Source organism: Trachurus japonicus, chromosome 9, assembly GCF_045865225.1.
Source record: "Trachurus japonicus isolate A0001 chromosome 9, Traja_1.0".
NCBI lineage: Eukaryota > Metazoa > Chordata > Actinopteri > Carangiformes > Carangidae > Trachurus > Trachurus japonicus.
The window spans coordinates 13563873-13580925 of NC_140915.1; the positions used below are offsets into that span (position 1 = coordinate 13563873).

At 41.9% G+C, this 17053-nt stretch overlaps 1 protein-coding gene across 1 annotated transcript; it reads left to right on the forward strand.

The window, feature by feature from the left end:
- Positions 1–13851: 13851 nt before the first annotated feature.
- Positions 13852–16213, forward strand: gas1a (growth arrest-specific 1a). The gene has a single exon (XM_085786020.1). It carries the CDS (start codon positions 14529–14531, stop codon positions 15315–15317), a length of 789 nt encoding a protein of 262 aa, XP_085642146.1. The 5' UTR covers positions 13852–14528; the 3' UTR covers positions 15318–16213.
- The last annotated feature ends 840 nt before the right edge of the window (positions 16214–17053 follow it).

Sequence of the window (17053 nt, forward strand, 5' to 3'; positions counted from 1 at the left end):
TTGGTTGTTTATGCAACGTGAACCAAACAAACACAAAACCGCTGTAGCAACGACTGTAATGTGAATTATCCGAGCGATCCGGCGCGGGATATGAAGTCATTAGTTTCCTTGGCCCGCAGATGTTTTTCAGAAAATGCATAATGAGCCGCGAGTTGTGTTTACGTTAACAATCTCTCTGTAATGCTGTATTACAGAGGCAATTTCCAAGGCACTGCAGAGGGGATGCTGCCTTTAAATGAATGTTGGCCTCTGGCAGTTTTAATGTAAAGGTTCAATCCGGCAAAGACCTTCTCTGGATTCTCCTTCTACACTGTGTGTACACTCTGTGTGTGTGATTTGTTTGTTGGCTGTTGCTCTTAGCGACCGGGACGAGTGGTATCATCCTCCCGGCGTGCTGCCATGTTGGGAGTCGCCCCGAGTGCTGAATAATGAGGCTGTTGACTGGTTTATTTGTCAGTGGCTCCTGTGATTGCACCCGAACGCCACATCATAGGAGAGAGTCATCGAGCTGGGGAGATAATTAATGTTGTATTAGAATAAGAAACAGCCTCACTGTGAGTGTGCGTGTGTGTGTGTGTGTGCAATGTATAAACTACTTTCTCAACTACACACACTTTATTTACCATCAAGGTGAAGAGCGCTCTAGATTTAGTTGATGACTTTTATATTATAGCGCGACCTGCACGCACGGAAGAACTCATAAACTGTGTCAATGGAGTCATAACCTCAGCCCCGAGACGAGCGGAGCAGAAAGTCAGACTGAATTATTTTTTTGCTTCTACCTGACACTGCCGAATTAGCTCAGCCCTCCTGATGGATTACCTGCGGCTGACCCGAGGTGTTAGTTGTGATGAATCTGTCCAAAGCCATCTGGGGCCCCAGTAGAGTTATTGCCTGACGGTTATCGGCTGAAAGCAGACACTGAGGCCAATGCATCGTGGCAAAACATCAGCACCATCAAGGATTGGCTTTTTGTTTTTTAAAAGATTTTCCAGTTTTAAATTCTTGACTCAGATGGGAAAATGTTGGGAAACGTCTTCTTCTTGCACACAAAGATAAAACCGTGGGTCGTCAAGACGTACTGCTTTTGAATCCACCTTATCTTAGATATTTCCTGTTGCACAACGATTCCTGTTAATTTGGTAATTTCAGACATTTTTAAAAGCGCAGACCATGACATACATGTTAGTGGAGAAATTGCATCAATATTAACACATCTGTTTGCCAGGAACATTACACTTAGTGGAAAGAATTTTACATGATCTGGTCTTCTTTTTTGAAATATCTGCAACTCGTTCCTCTTCTTTTGGCATTTCTAATCAACTGGAAGAGGTGTACACCCAGGCACAGTGTGTGTTTTTTATTATTAAATTAATCACTTCATGATGTTAATAATTTCAATATAAGGAGTTTTGAGTTAGTAAATATAGATATATTTTGGTCTCTATTAAAACAAGATGAAATCATTTTCCAGCTCGATGAACCATCTTCTGCTTTAGCTCTTTGTTCCTGCACAGTCGTAGGAGTTCATTATCATCTCTGAGGCATCTGCGTCTCACACAACTGGCAGGAAGTGTGTTATTCATCTTGCGAAATAATTTGCCGAAATGTTTGCGTGATGACCAGACATTAAAGGGATAGTTCACCCAAAATTCAAATTTCACTCATTATCTACTCACCCTCATGTCGACTAAGGGCCGGGAGAAGTTTCAGAGTCCTCAGTGTCTTCTCTGAGTTACAGGGGGCTCCGTGCAGCACTGCATGTCCATATGTCTAAAAAGACACATCAGAAAACATCCAAATACGTCCATAGTGCTCGTCTGTAATGTCCCTCTTGTATTGAAGCCCCGACATGAGAAATTGTTCAGAAAAAAAATTCTCTGTAACTCAGAGAAGCCATGGAGGACTCTGAAACTTCTCCCAGCCCTTAGTCGACATGAGGATGAGTAGATAATAAGTGAAATTTGAATTTTGGGTGAACTATACCTTTAAAGACAAGAATCAGTGGTGTTCAGCCTGACTGATTCATGTAAGACTTTGTCAGTTTGGCCGTTGTTGTTGTTGTTGTTGTTGTTGTTGTTGCAGGGAGGTCGTATATGTGAGGGTCAGACGTTGAGGGTTTTTACACCAACGCTGTTTTCTTTTGGAGATTCAGGCTCAGATCAATTTTTTTTTTCTTTTGCAACGAAGTGTATTCTTAATCCCACTCCCTTCCTCTTCTCTCAGCTGTTGTCCAAACACTTGTCAGTCATCTTGATGGGCTGTCTGCAGCGAAACGCCACGGAGCCTGAGGCCAAGGCAACTGGCATCGATAAAGCCTAGAGAAGCAAAAGGTGAAGTGAAGGAATCTGCATTAATGGATGGGATGGTTTCTCAGCAGGTCTTGTCTTCACACGTTCGTCTGAGCAGTCATGTTTTGCTTCATTCTGATAATGTCACTCAACCTGTTGAAAAGTTGTTTTAGGCAAATGAAGGCGGGTGACGCACACATGCTTAGTCAAGCTATCTATGAAATATCCTGTATTGTGCTTTTTAAAAAGTTGTATATTTCACCTTACAGTTATGAGCTTGTATATAGTTTCTTTATTATTATTAGTTTATTTTAAAAGGGACAGTGTACATTAATAAAACATTGTTAAAAACATTCTCAAGGAAATTTAAATCGAACGCAACTGGACTTATTTCTAAACCAGGTCCAGTTGCGTTCGATTTAAATTTCCTTGAGATAACTATGACCTGGATGAATGAGAATATTTACAGGCTTATTGTAAAAAACAAATGTAAATGCACCTGAGTTAGCTAAAAAGCTACTTTTCATCGTTAGTCCCTCTGCCTGATTGTAAAGGGCAACCTTTAAAAAGACAGCAACAATAAAATACCACATAAAAAACACATTCCATACACATTATTAAATACACATTAGGAAGACAATTATAACACACATTCGCGATGACACTCAGCAACATACTCAATGTTCACATCTTGGCTTAAAAAGTCAGTGTTTCATCAACATAGCTTCAAAAATTCAGCTATATAACCATAGCTTCACACAACGCAGTGCTTCATAAAATCAGAAAAAACATCCTAAAGGAAGGTTCAACTATTAAAAACCCTTAAACCCTTCAAATGTGTGTTTTAGAAAAACAAAAAGTTTTTCTGAAAGCTGACACTCCAAAATGGCGTCTGTGTCTCCTCAGAGAATGCAATATGTCGATTGGTCACATCATTCTTATCCGCAGTAATCCCCTCGGAGTCAAGAGTTCATGGAGGATTGATGCATCTCTGATGCTATGTGAGACATGTGCTTTTTATTTGGTCACCAGGCAGCCGCGCTGCCTTATCAGCATAGCAGAACCAGCTGGGAATGTGCTCCTGCGCCACTTTGTTGGGGACATTGGCAACAAGTTTGAAATGTTCTGACTTTTTAAAAATGCACTTCCATCTTAGGTTTGATGAATGTGTTCACTTATCGTGATCATAGATTCAGTAGGTTTCATGTTCATGCTGTGTTTCTTCTTTTATAGCCAAATTTCCACCCAGTATTTCAAAATCAAAACAACCTCAGAAAGTCTTTGTCTTTTTCCACAAACAGCAGGTTCTCAATTGAATTTTCTTTTGCTTGAGTTTTTACCCGTCCCCACAACAGAGGCAGTAGTTTTCCATGGGCCATAAACTACTACAGAACTGGATATTGCTTATTGTTCAAATACAAGCTATGTGTGCGAGTCTTACACAGTGCTGAGTCAGCATCGGTTTGGGCTGAGTCAACTTAATTTATATAACCCCAAAATCCAAATCACAAATTTGCCTCAAAGAATACCACACCCTCTGTCCTCAGACTCTCGATTCAGACAAAAATAAAACTCCCAAATGAAAGAACAAGGGATCAAATGAAAAGTAATGAACAGAAGTCTAGAAGGCATGGATCAAATCTACAGAAAGTCGATACAGTCCCAATGTGATAAAGTTTCTCTAAATGTACAAAGACAATGTTCTTTTTCCTGAATCTTTTACAAATATAAGAAATATCATAAGAAATAAAGGAAACAAGACTCTGAGAGATTGGTTCCAACTTTCAGACTTGGATGATATATATACCACACACACATTTTGAGTTTTAAAGTGCCTTGTCTGCAGTTTTGCAAACTTTGACCAAACTTTAAAACAATCAAGAAATGCAGAAAACAGTTAAGCTTCAGTGAACGGAGATAAATGAAAAATATTCCTCAGATAATTGCTCTAATTGCGAGTTAAGCTGCTTTTCATTATCTATCCACAGAGCTTATGAATCATTATTATCATTATTATTATTATTTGGACCGGCTACGGTCTGTTTGAAATGCCACAGTAATCTTTCATTGAGAATTAGATTTGATAGAAGTCCAATGCCAGCAGGACTGTGGTGAGTTCATTTCCTCCATGTGCAGCGTGGGAGGAGGACAAGTGGGGGAGGAGGGGAGGGGTAGGGGTAGGGGTGGGTTTGAGGGGGTAAAGGGGGTGCTGTGCAGGGGCTGCAAAGGGGCAGTGGTCTTGGAGGAGTTAAGAGTGACACGCAATTAATCAGCCCGAGCAGACGACCGATATCACTTGACTGTTGGAGGCTGGAATAGAGGCCCGTCTGTACTGAACAGCTGCAGGAGGAAACCGGCCCTTTGCCTTTCTTAGACATGTGGACGGACGGAGGCGAGGAAGAGTGAGAGAGTGAAGCAGTGAGAGTGAAAGAGAGAGAGAGAGAGTGTGTGTGTGTGTGTGTGTGTGTGTGTGTGTATGAGGCCACTTACAGATGGGATGGAGGAAGGGGAGGAGGAGGAGGAGACGGAGAGGAAGAGGGGGAAAAAAATGAAGGTTTTAACAGCCTACCCACATCTGTTTATTTAGAAAAGAAACCATTGTGTCATTCAGTTATTCTAACAACCTACACCAGGGCCAATGTTAGTCCCACAATGACGGCTTTTTAAATACACAGTTTACACTCCTATGAAGTGGCCTCATAACTGCGTTGGAGTCTCAGGAACGTGCCAAATGGGGGAACACGCTAGGGTTTCACAGCCCCCCCCCCCCTCGCATTACTTGACGTCTCTATAGCAGAGACTCTGTGATGCCAGAGTTTGGCCGGGAGTGAGATCTGGTGGGGGCCATTTGTCTTGGGTCTTGTGTGCTTTTTCTGGGTCTAATCTCTTAAATTGGGTAGGCTACTCGAGGTTTGGAGCGCTGCCAGAGGAACTGCAGGGGGTTATGGGATGGGGAAGACGTCTGAAAGCCGTGCGAGATGTGTGAGATGGTATTCTGCTGCGTGTTCTGCTTGTTTACATACCCTACCGTCATCTGTGCGCTCCAAGACTGGGTGGCATAAATGTTACAGACGCACAGAGAAGTTGGTGCAGTGAGAGTGTGTTTTCTTTTCGTGTGTTTGAAATGTTCACTTTCTGCAAGACTGAGGCCTGGCAACTGCGCTTTGGTTGGGCATGAGGAATGAGTGGTTCTGACCAGTAGTCGGTTAGGGCTACGCAACTAAACCACTGGGTTAAAGCAACTGTAATGGATATGGATATGTGTATAATGCAAAACAACATTAGAAAGTGAATATAGCTGCAAGTAGTGATTAGTAGCTGCCCGGCCAACAACTCAACTGTCCTGGTTCAGTCTCGCTGCTCTCATAGCATCATTTCTGGCCACTGTTTTCAGCTGAAATGTTCTAAAAATAACACCTGATAGCCACACTTAGCAACTAGCTGGTGAACACACAGTGAACACACAGTGAACACTATCATTTAGCCACTAAAAAGAGCCAGATATTTCTCTAAGGAGCTGTTGGAAACCAAAAAATAAACGTTAATATTAGATTTTCACTTTCCTGGTGACCAGAAACACGACTCCAAATGAATAATGTTGCTTCAGAAATGCTGGATGTTGCCTATAAGTCAGCATCTGTTTGCCAACAAGTAAGGTGATGATATCTCAGTTATTTATTTATTTTTTACAACTTATTGCAAGTTTAAATAGTCATGATAGTCAATGAATAGTATGTTGCATCTTATTCAGCCATCCTCCAGTTCTCTGATGTATTTAGCTAACATGCTAAGAATGAAAATCTCTATTGTCTCCATTTGAATGCTAACATTTGCTAATAAACAGCAAATATAAAGTACGTTTGAGGACAAAAGGGCGTCATTGGTGCAGCTAACACTAGTTGTGAGTCCAAGACCAATACTCCGGTCTCCTACACAAAGAGAAAAGTGCCCCATGGCCGCCCACAAAGTGAAGCCCACCTCCACACCCTTACTTTTTGCCTTGCTACATATAGCACACACTTACTTCCTGCTGCAGGGGCACTGAACTTTGGCTTTGGACATAAGTCGTGACCTGCACTATAGGCTATCGTCTATTATAAACACAGCTCATGGGACACCGCAGTGTTTCCTAAAGACGTAGCAGCTAAAACACCTTGGGCAGTATGACCCACGATACTTCCTTAGTGCCAACCAGAATATGTACATTTTTATAACTGTTATAACTTATAACTTTTACAACTGTTGTATAAGAGATGTAAAGTATATCTTTTTTCTATAATCAGGTCTTTCAGAATTGTGTGTTGCCAGGTAGGTTTAGCATACATTGAATCTCTTTGGTGCGTAAGATAATAAATCAAGAGGAAGTACATTACAGTCCTTAACCAATGTGTAGTAAAATAAACAACACTTGTTAGATAACATTTGTAGTTTTTTATAATTTTATTCCTAAACCAAATAAGTTTTACAGAAGAATCAGATCCAGCTGAAGAAGGAAGATCTGATACACAAAATATTATTTCAGAAATTCCTCCCCAGGATATGATAAGCTGCTGTCCTGCCCAAAGAGAGACCCCAAATGCCAACTGTCGGTTGCCAGTTATCATTTCCTCCAGGTGGCAGCCGCCCATCAACAGAAATCACACATGCACATGCAGAAGAATCACTTTTAAACACAGAATATCATGATTTTATGATTATACGCACAATAATATGATAAACAGTTTGCATTAATAAATATGTGGTTTGTGCTGGTGTGGGTTTTGGACTGTCACACATCTCTGTAGCAGCTCTGTATAACAAAGTTGAGCCTTTCATCAACAGCAGATCAGGAATATTTACCACTTGTGGTCTTACTGATTATGTGTATGCTTTGTTGTGTTTTTATATTGTTAAATTCTTTCTTGCTGAACTCCATGTTTAGGAGATTAAGGTCGTATGTCTGTGTCGGGGGGTTAGATCTTTATTGGTTGGTCCATATGTGCTGGTGTTTGTCTGCAGTGATATGAAAGGCCTTCGGGCCTGTATAAACAGCCGCTCATGCAGGCTGACGGCTGAGCAGCATATGTTGCAACAGCTGCTTGTGTGATGCGTGTTGTGTTGAGGCCATGTCGAGATTTCATAGAGATGTGTCTGGGTATAAATGCTACAGAAGTTACCTGGGTGTAATCACACTTCTAAGAGCACATGCTCCACCCCTTAATGGACTTTGCTGTTATAGCTGACGTGCGGGTGCTGTCAAAAGGTGTTTTTGCTGCTGGGGGGAGAAGCAATAACAATATCATCCTGTCAGCAGATGCCCAGAACTGACAGAGGAGGTGATCATCCAGGAATAAAAAGTAAAAGTTGCAGTGTACCCTAAATGAATGGATATGAAGGTACCAAAAGTAAAGTCGGTTAAAGCCCCCGTACAGACTTTTCATTTAGTGTTGATTTTGGCGGCCCCTGTGGACGAAAGCGGCGGAATGAAGACTGCATTTCCCACTGTCATGAAGACTTTTGTCTGGCCGGCGCGTGTAGATTTGTTTTGGAAACGTCGGAAAGAAGACGGGACTTGCTTTTTTTAATTTATTTTTTTATGCAGCGTAATGTATCTATTCGTATCGTTTCGTCAGTGGTCCGACCCGACCATGCCTTCCAGAGGTATAGAATTAGACTACTTAGAAATAGCGTATCTTCACACTGATGGGCTCATTTGCTGTTGTAGGTAACAGAGACACATCAGCAGAAACCAGAGACTTTTGCGTATCCAGTTAAAAGCTCCGTACAGGGGCTTTAAAGGGCAAAACAAGTGCAAAATACCTCTTCTGCAACACATTTGTGTATTTGGCAGCTTTAGTTGCACTTCAAACAAAGTTATTCCGGTGCATTTTGGAAGTCATCATTCCTATGATTTTAAGAATAACATGCTCCTTTGCTGCTTGTTAAGTCACATTTGCAGTTATTATGTTTGAAGGTTTGTGTCAGATGGGTGGATCAGATGATGTTGAATCATCGCGCAGTGGGTCGTGTTAAAAAGGTCACAAAGATCAGTGCCCAGTTGACATGATGGATGAGTTTAATCTTACTGATTAAAGGAGCAGCCCCACCCTCCATAACACTTCATTTAACATTTTTCCCTGTTTAGCAGGATTTTGAAGAAGGACAGGAAGGAAGGACATCAAACTACATACGGGGAGAAAATTAAATGCTCCTGTCCTGAGAGCAAAGCAGTTTCCTATAGGATTTGTAACTTTAGCAGCCAAGGCGCTCTAGTGGTGGTGAAAATAGATAGTTTTATTTATGGCTTTCTGCCATTATCTGCCAACTTGTACAGTTGTAATCACTTGTGTGTCACTCTGCATTTTACAAATGAACACAAATCCCTGGAAGAGGACGGACCAAACGGAGGCAAATTAATGGGCAGACATGAGGAAGGAAATGAATCCTTAATCTTGTTTGGTTTCGTTCCAAATAACTTATCACTTGCTATTATCACTTCTCTGAGACCCCAAAGAGGAAGCAATTTGAATGGATAGTTCCTGCCAACTCATTTCCTGTATTCTGATATTTCCTCCTTCAGACAGCACGGTGCAGGCCCACTGCTGCTGACCTGCTCTGCTGGGACTCGGCTCACTCAGTAACTGATGAAATCCTCCTGACATGAGCTCTCTGCAGCACTTCAGCTGCAGGAGGCTTCTGGCCAGTGATGGGTTAAAGGTTTTAAAGGAGCAGCAGCATATATTACTTTTAGCCTTTTACTTATCTGTGTAGAAGAAATTGTATATGTTGAGTTCAGCTTTCGACTTCAGTCATCTACTGAATAACAGAAAGCAGGTAGTAACTCTTGTTTTATTCTCATTTCTATCACTTTTCTTGTTCTTCCTAAGTTTGCATGCTAACCAGCTAGCTTGAGCTCATGTGGCAACATATCATCACTTTCCAATAGCGAGTCACTGTAGTGTCCAATGAGCCCTGAAGAAGTAACACTGTCTGGGTGTATTATACCCTTCGGAAATCACCACCACCTTCAAAAATGTAATAAATAAATAAATATATATATAGTAGAGCTCTAAAGTGTCGTTCATGTAGTCATATTTTCTGAGAGAAAGAGGCTTGACAGTCTTTAGAAAGTTGTTTCCACCCTTAAATCTTATGGACAAGTTTGTTGGATCATGCCACAAAGTCCCACCCACTGTTGATCACTTATATTCACTTCATTGATGACGTTTCTGTCCGTCGTAAAGTCAGTTGTTAAAGTGAGTACAACAGTGTCGGATTCTTCGGTTCCTTCAAACTTGCATCTTTTTTTGTGATGTGGTTAAAATCACACACAAACTTTTAAAAGATGTGTCTGTTGAAATTAGTTTCATGCAAAAAATGAAATAGTCTAAAACACATTATAGACACATTAAATATTTTACATATTACCAACTGGCATTGCTTTGTCCTTGTATAAAAATATAAGTACGCTTTTATTTCAGTGAAGTTAATTTAATAGCCAACTATAATGTTCTTCACAAAACTTTACTGCTAGCTCACAAGCTAGCGCTCACTGATCAGAGCACCAGCGGGGGACGGTTTTAATGTCATTATGTTTGTCCCTTAATTGGACTGTTGCGGCAAGAACCCGGTTTTAATTGAGCCCTCAAAGTAACAAAGCTCAGCTCTCAGTGCAGCACATCTGGTTTAAGCATACAGCTGTTGGCAAAGGCAAAAGTGTTGGATGATTCAATGATTCGATCAGCCCTATTTTTTCTCTCTTTTTTTTAAAGAGGCGTTTTCTCTCTGGACGTCCAAACTTCACAATATGCAAATTATTATGGACTCTGAAAGGCAAAACCGATGCTTTATTTACAGTACACAAATGCAGCAAAAAAGATGGATGAATGGCTGTGGATGAATAACCTTGCTTTACTCGGTGTTGCCTCTGTTTTCGATTTACAGTTGCTTTAAAAAAGCACTTGAAACAATGAAGACTCTGGTGTTTGGGAATCTTTTGTCAAAGCTCACAGTGTTTCCATTCTTTGTGCTGCAGGGAAAAAGCAGGAGAGGGACTCCTAAAGGTATTGAGTTCCCTGTATCCATCATTTTCGACGAGTTGGGACCTTGGAGTAGCGCCAGCAGCGTCTGTGCTAGCCAGCCGTAACTGACATTGAGTGCATTGTTTGCAGTGGGAAGCTCACGGCTGTGGCCTAAAGGTACATTCCTGAGATCAGAATGCTGCTTGAAACACAAACAGCCTTTGTGCCCTCGCTGCTCTCTCTCCCTGACTCCCTCATCCACATCAAGCCTCAAGAGCTAAACTGCCTCCTCCCGCTCATGTGTCAACATGTGGGCTATCATTTTACTCACACCCACACAGACACACACTCGCAGTTGCACATACACACACCCATGTGTCATTTTGATGATGAGGTCCAGGCAGGTATCTGAGGGTGATGATCTAAGCTACTGGAAAGAAGCTGTAAAGTTAAAACTTTTTTTTTTTTCCGAAAAATAAGGTATCCTGATCTTCATTCATTTATTTGATGATGAGGGAGAAAGCTGAAAACATAAAATAAAAGGACAATTTAGATTTTTCATATGATATTTTTGTGGTAGCAGATTAATGCTGGCAGCAGTGATTAAAACCAGAAAATGCCTGTAAACCTCAAGATCAACTCGTCTCTGTGAATGAGGACGTTCACATGAGAAATGTAGCTGAAACAAAAACAAAAGGACAGAAAATATTTTTTTGGAATAAATTTGCTGATTGTTCAAGTCAAAAATAAATCCATAAAATCTCTTCTGTCATCGTTTCAGCCTCTGAAATAAGCACTGATGTCTCTCCATGGAGTCTTGGGTCTTTGGGGCTGATGTTTGGACAAAACAAGACACAAACATGCCAACTTCTCTTGGTAAACTATGAAGGGTAATTTTCTGACGTTTTATTGAAAAACAATTTGATTTTAATCATCAGCAGATGAACTGACAATGAAAATAACTGCTAGTTGGAGCCCTAATGAAGACAAACAATATGATGTTGTTGGTAGAGTCCAGTCAGTACCAATAAACACGCAAACTCTCACTCTCCCCTAACACCAGTCACTGTTCAAATCTGTAGGACGCCGACTTACTGGCCCTTAGATTATTTGAGAACTTGAGTAGAAATTGAACATAGAAGTCACTCGCTTGAATCAAAGCATGAAAATAACATACTTTGCATTTCTATTTGCCGTATACATTTGTTCCTTAGTGATATATTTAGCTTTTAAGCATATATCCTAACACTACGATTTTAGCGTGGCTCCAGTGCCCGATGCCACCAAGTTTAGCTCAAACTAGTTAGTGCTTTTTCGTGAACTCTTTTTACACATAAATAAATTGACATACTGTAACATGGGTGAAAATATAACCTCTTCAGTGGATGTAATAGCAGTAAAATAGCAGTAAACTTCAGATTTTGGTATCCATCCCTCAGAATAAAACAGCCGCAGACAAATACTTTTTTTTTTGCAGAATTTGTGAAGTGAGAAATCCGAGCAGAGGTTTCCGACTTTACCACAATCATCCACCACTGACCAGACTGCAGACATGCGTTATTATTTCATATTATATTATGTGATCTGATGACTGGTGACGGGTTTTGCACGTTCTCCCTGCATGCCTGCGTGGGCTCTGTGTGGCGCTCTTCCTCTCCGACTGTCCAAAGACGTGTAGTGGGCGGACTGGTGACTCTAAATTAGGTGTCACCCTGCATGAATGAGCGGTGTAGACGATGGATGGATGAATGGATGGATGACTGACTGATGACACACACAGAGGAAAACTATCTACACTTTCTAGTATCTACCCACGTGTATTACTTAAAGGGATAGTACACCCAAAATTCAAATTTCACTCATTATTTACTCACCCTCATGTCGACTAAGGGCTGGGAGAATTTTCAGAGTCCTCCGTGCCTTCTCTGAGTTACAGCGGGACTCGGCGCAGCGCTGCATGTCCATATGACGGTTGTGAACGGGGCTCACTTTTCTTCGTCCAAAAAGACACACCAAAAAACATCCAAATACCTCCATACTGCTCGTCTGTAATCCCTCTTGTATTGAAGCCCCAACATGAGAAATTGATCCGCCGGGACACAGGCAGAGCCGTGAACTGAGACACTGGGAGCTTCCGCTACAAACAAGCTTAAAATATAGACTTATTTAATTTTTTTCGTAACAATTTCTCATGTCGGGGCTTCAATACAAGAGGGACATTACAGATGAGCAGTATGGAGGTATTTGGATGTTTTTTGGTGTGTCTTTTTGGACGAAGAACAGTGAGCACCATTCACAACCATTATAATAAGGACAAATACTGCTGCGCGGACCCCCCCGTAACTCCGAGAAGGCACGGAGGACTCTGAAACTTCTCCCAGCCCTTAGTCGACATGAGGGTGAGTAGATAATGAGTGAAATTTGAATTTTGGGTGAACTATCCCTTTAATGCCTGGTGCAGTTCACCTGTTTCACCCTGAGAGTTCATAATGGAGATGAAAAAACTCCCTAACTGGCACAGGCAGGTACGTCTCTCATGGTTTAACTGATATTAGTGGCCTGTGAGCGCTTTGGTTAGGATTCGTGTCACATGTTAAGCAAATAAAAAGTGCTAAGAGCTGCAACTCCCACCGGCTTAACATCAGCTGTCGGATAAAGTGCAATAAATATGTGGGAGGTTGGCCTTAATGAGAGATTATACTCAATGATGTTCACTGAGTGCCCTCTAACACCACAGCTCATTTGTACTCGGCTGCCCTGCAGAAGAAGAGTTAATAGGATGTGGATGAATAAATCACCAATCAGGATGCTGCACACATCATTAGCATGAAGTTGTGTGGATCAAATTGTTATTAAACAGCAGCTCAGTCACAGTTGTTGTTCTCAATTAGCCATGTCGGTCTCCTATTGCATGTCGTCCCTCACTCATTGTCCGTCAGCTCTACAATGTTGGATAAAATGCCCTCAAAACACCTTTTAATGGGTGAAATCAACACTACAGCTTTGTTTGTGGGCTGTAATTGCACAACAAAGTGCATCGGCTTAATGGTGGTTAATTAAATACTTTACAAATTTACTAAAAAAGATCAGCGGTGTAATGTGTCAGAAGCAATTTCAGTAGATGTAAATGTTTTTTGATGAAACATGATGATATGAAACATTAAAAACCAAAGTTGGGTTTGTATTTATATAATTTATTATTATCATCATCATCATTAAGGTGTAAATCAATCACTTTAGTCAATAGACTGCTACATCAGTCTGTTCACAATATTTCATGTTTTCTATCTCTCACTACTCTTCAGTAACAAACTTTTATTGATATACATTTGAGAATACCTATGTACTGGTTCATAAAACGTGCTGAAAACCAATTCCCCCTTTTCTTCTGAGCAGGGAGAGCTGCTCTCTCCATTAAAATTTACACTCCAACACATTCATCCCTCCTCACCTTGTATATGCCCAAAGTCGAGACCATCTTCCTCCCACCCCAAACTCCCGCCCATCACTACGTAGAAACCCACAACAAGTGGCCCAACCAATGGGAGGCACTTGGCTAATGTGTGGAGAGGGGGCTGAGGAACAGAAAGACTAAATGCTCAAAGAGGGAAAGAGGGGAGGGGGGCAGAGTAGAGAGGACCACTTTGCGAGCTATAAGGGTTGTTGTTTTTCCCCCATGCACGATTTGTTTGCACACCCGTGCGCAGAAGGACCGCTAAATGATCCAGCGCGCTCCTCCTCAGGACTCTCCCGACTTGTCCCGGCTTCGGTGTGAGGTGGAAACCCGCTAGGAAGGCAACCGAGGGGGATCTGCTGCTGATCTGGAGGCAGTTTTTGTTTTTTTTTTGTTTTTTTGCACAAACTCAGACTCGCTGCGATGGAATAAAGTCGCTGCAGAAACTCTCGGCAACTTATGGAGGACATTGATTTTTCTTAAAGCTCGTGTTTCTATTTAAAGTGTTCGTCCCAATCATGTATGGATAACGGGAAGTTCGCTGAAGTATCCGGCTCAAATGGATCAGCGCTGACGGGTTTATGGAGCCGGGATTACACAGTGCACTGCCAGCCTGTTGAACGCCCACACACGGGCCTATCACACACCATCTGCCTCGGAATAAATCACAGTCTCCAGTTTGAAGAGACACTCTCCGTGGAAGTAGTGTAAGAAGTTTCACTTATGACACTGTTGTGAGTTTTTACCCCCCCCCCTCCCTCCCCGTGTCTTGAAGCCAGAACAATGGCAACCCCTGGCGCACTGGCACGGAGCGTCTGCAGGACTGTTTCCACTCTCACTTGTGTGCTTTTGTTTTTGGGCTACTTCTCCGTGGCCTTGCCGTCCCACGGTTCGCGGATGATATGCTGGCGAGCCATCCTGAACTGCCAAGCCGAGCCCGACTGCAGTTACGCGTACGGACACTACTTGAGCGCGTGTCAGCCCGTGCTCAGCGGGCAGAGGAGGAGGTGTCCCAGCCACTGCATCTCCTCGATCGTCCAGCTCAACCTGACCAAAAACGGACCGGCGCTGGAGGACTGCAGCTGCGCCCAGGACGCGGTGTGCATCCGCACCAAACAGGACATCGAGCCCTGCCTGCCCAGGACTACCAGCACCGGCTGCACGGAAGCCCGGCGCCAGTGCGAGAAAGACCACCAGTGCAACAACGCGATGCTCGATTATTTGAACCACTGCGGGAAACTTTTCAGCGGCGCGGTGTGCACGAACGCCTGCAGGAATGTGATAGCGAATATGCGTAAAATACCCAAGGGCCAGCAGCTGGAGACGTGTATGTGCGACGGCACGGAGAGGGCCATCTGTGAGTTTGTCAAGAGCAGCATGAAGGCGCTGTGCTTCGACTCCACCGAGAGGTACGAGGCGAGCGGCGACCCAGACGACCGAGACCCGGACGTCGAGGAAGAAACGTTCGATCCGTACATCGTAGACGAACTGGAGAGCGAAGCCTCAGCTCCAGTGGCCCGCTGCGTTTTGACCCTGCTGGCATCCATTTTGGCTCTATTGCCCCTCATTTAATCCACGGGTTCATAATCTGCCCCGGCTATTGTTCAGATAAAAGGCAATCTAAACTTTTGTCACTCATTGACCTGCAACTATTGTGAGAGGTTAGAGCCTCAAAGACTAAAAGGAGGAGGGGGTGATCATGGGCGCACGCAAGGCCTCGTTTGAACTAGACGCTGAAGGATATCACATCAGGATATTTTCTATGCAAATGTCACCAGAGAGATATTAAAAAAAAACAAAAGAAATTGAAAAAAGAAACTGTCTGAGCTCCAGTGCTGCTCTCTTATCAAACAACACCACTCTCCTTGCTCTCCAGATGCTTTGCTTATGTGATAAGCTAAATAGGACTCTCTGACTTTTTCACAGTCACACATGTGATAGGAAAGTTGTCAATGATAATAGAGACACAGCTGGTTTGTTTTTGGTAACAATGCAACGCTTAATCAGTATATGCTGTGCACTGCCAATCTTTCTTCTTCCTCTTCTTCTTTTAAAGATATGAACTATTTTTGTATGATAGCCTGCTGCCACTTGGCACCAGCCTGTCTGATTTACAAGTATTTAATGCTGGAATCTATGAACTTGTAAATAGATTAGGAGTAAAGTGAAACAGTAATTTATTACATGCCACCTAGTTACATCCAAATGTCCATCATGTGAATAAAAGACTGAGAATTCCAGCTTTAAAGGGAAGTTATTTAGACTATATTCTCTTCAAAGATAATGTACATTGTATATATGTGTATAGCCTATATAGATTTTTTTTCCAGAGAATCCTCTATGTTTTAGGCTATGAGATGATTTATTCACTGTGTATGGCCTAGAGAGAAAGAAATGTCTAAATCCACTGTATGATTGCCTCAATGATATACTTTTATAGAAGGCATAAAGGAAACTTGAAGATATCACTCTTGACTGTGAGTTGTTTGTTGATTATGTCACATTAGTTCCTCGACAGTGCTGTGTGATTTCACTTAATCATGGCCTTTTAATGAGTTTTATAACATTTAAAACCTAATTTACTGCTGGGCTTGTTGTAAACAGTGTTATTTATTACAGTGGGCATGATCTGAAATAGGATGTTGAATCGGTTATACCCAAAGAAAAGACTGTGGCAATATGAGCAAAACATCTGTTTTACTGACGGAAAAGCATCAGCTTTATAAACATTTTCTAAGTTTGGAGCAACGTGCTTCAGGCACATATTCAGTTAGGAAATAAAAAAATAAAATAACGCAAAGCTGACAAAATGTGTGAATCTTTATTTTACACACAGTTCTTAAATTCCCACAAAACTTTGAATAAGGCAGAAAATAAGTTGTGCATATAATAAAACAACATCATTCTTCCTATAATAATCAATTTAACTGGCTCTATGATTTCTATAGTTATTTGGGTTTTAGAGTGCTAATTAAAGTTAATACTAAACTGTATCTTAATCCTGTTGCTCATTAAGATAAGACTGACATATCTAATTAATCTAAACTTAACATTATAGGTCTATATGTCGCATAAAGAGAGACCTCTGCTCTCCTCTCCCTCCCTCATGTCACCAACAAACACACCTCTTGTCTCAGTAAATACAGTCTACCAGTACACACAGGCTCATTTAAAACGCAGGCCGGCCTCCTCAGCTGGTTGATAAACTAATGACCTGCTTTGTGTTGATTTACCTGGCTGTTGTCAAAGAAAGCTGTCACAAACCCACCCCCACCCCCTCTTTGACCCCTAACCTCAACACCATGCAC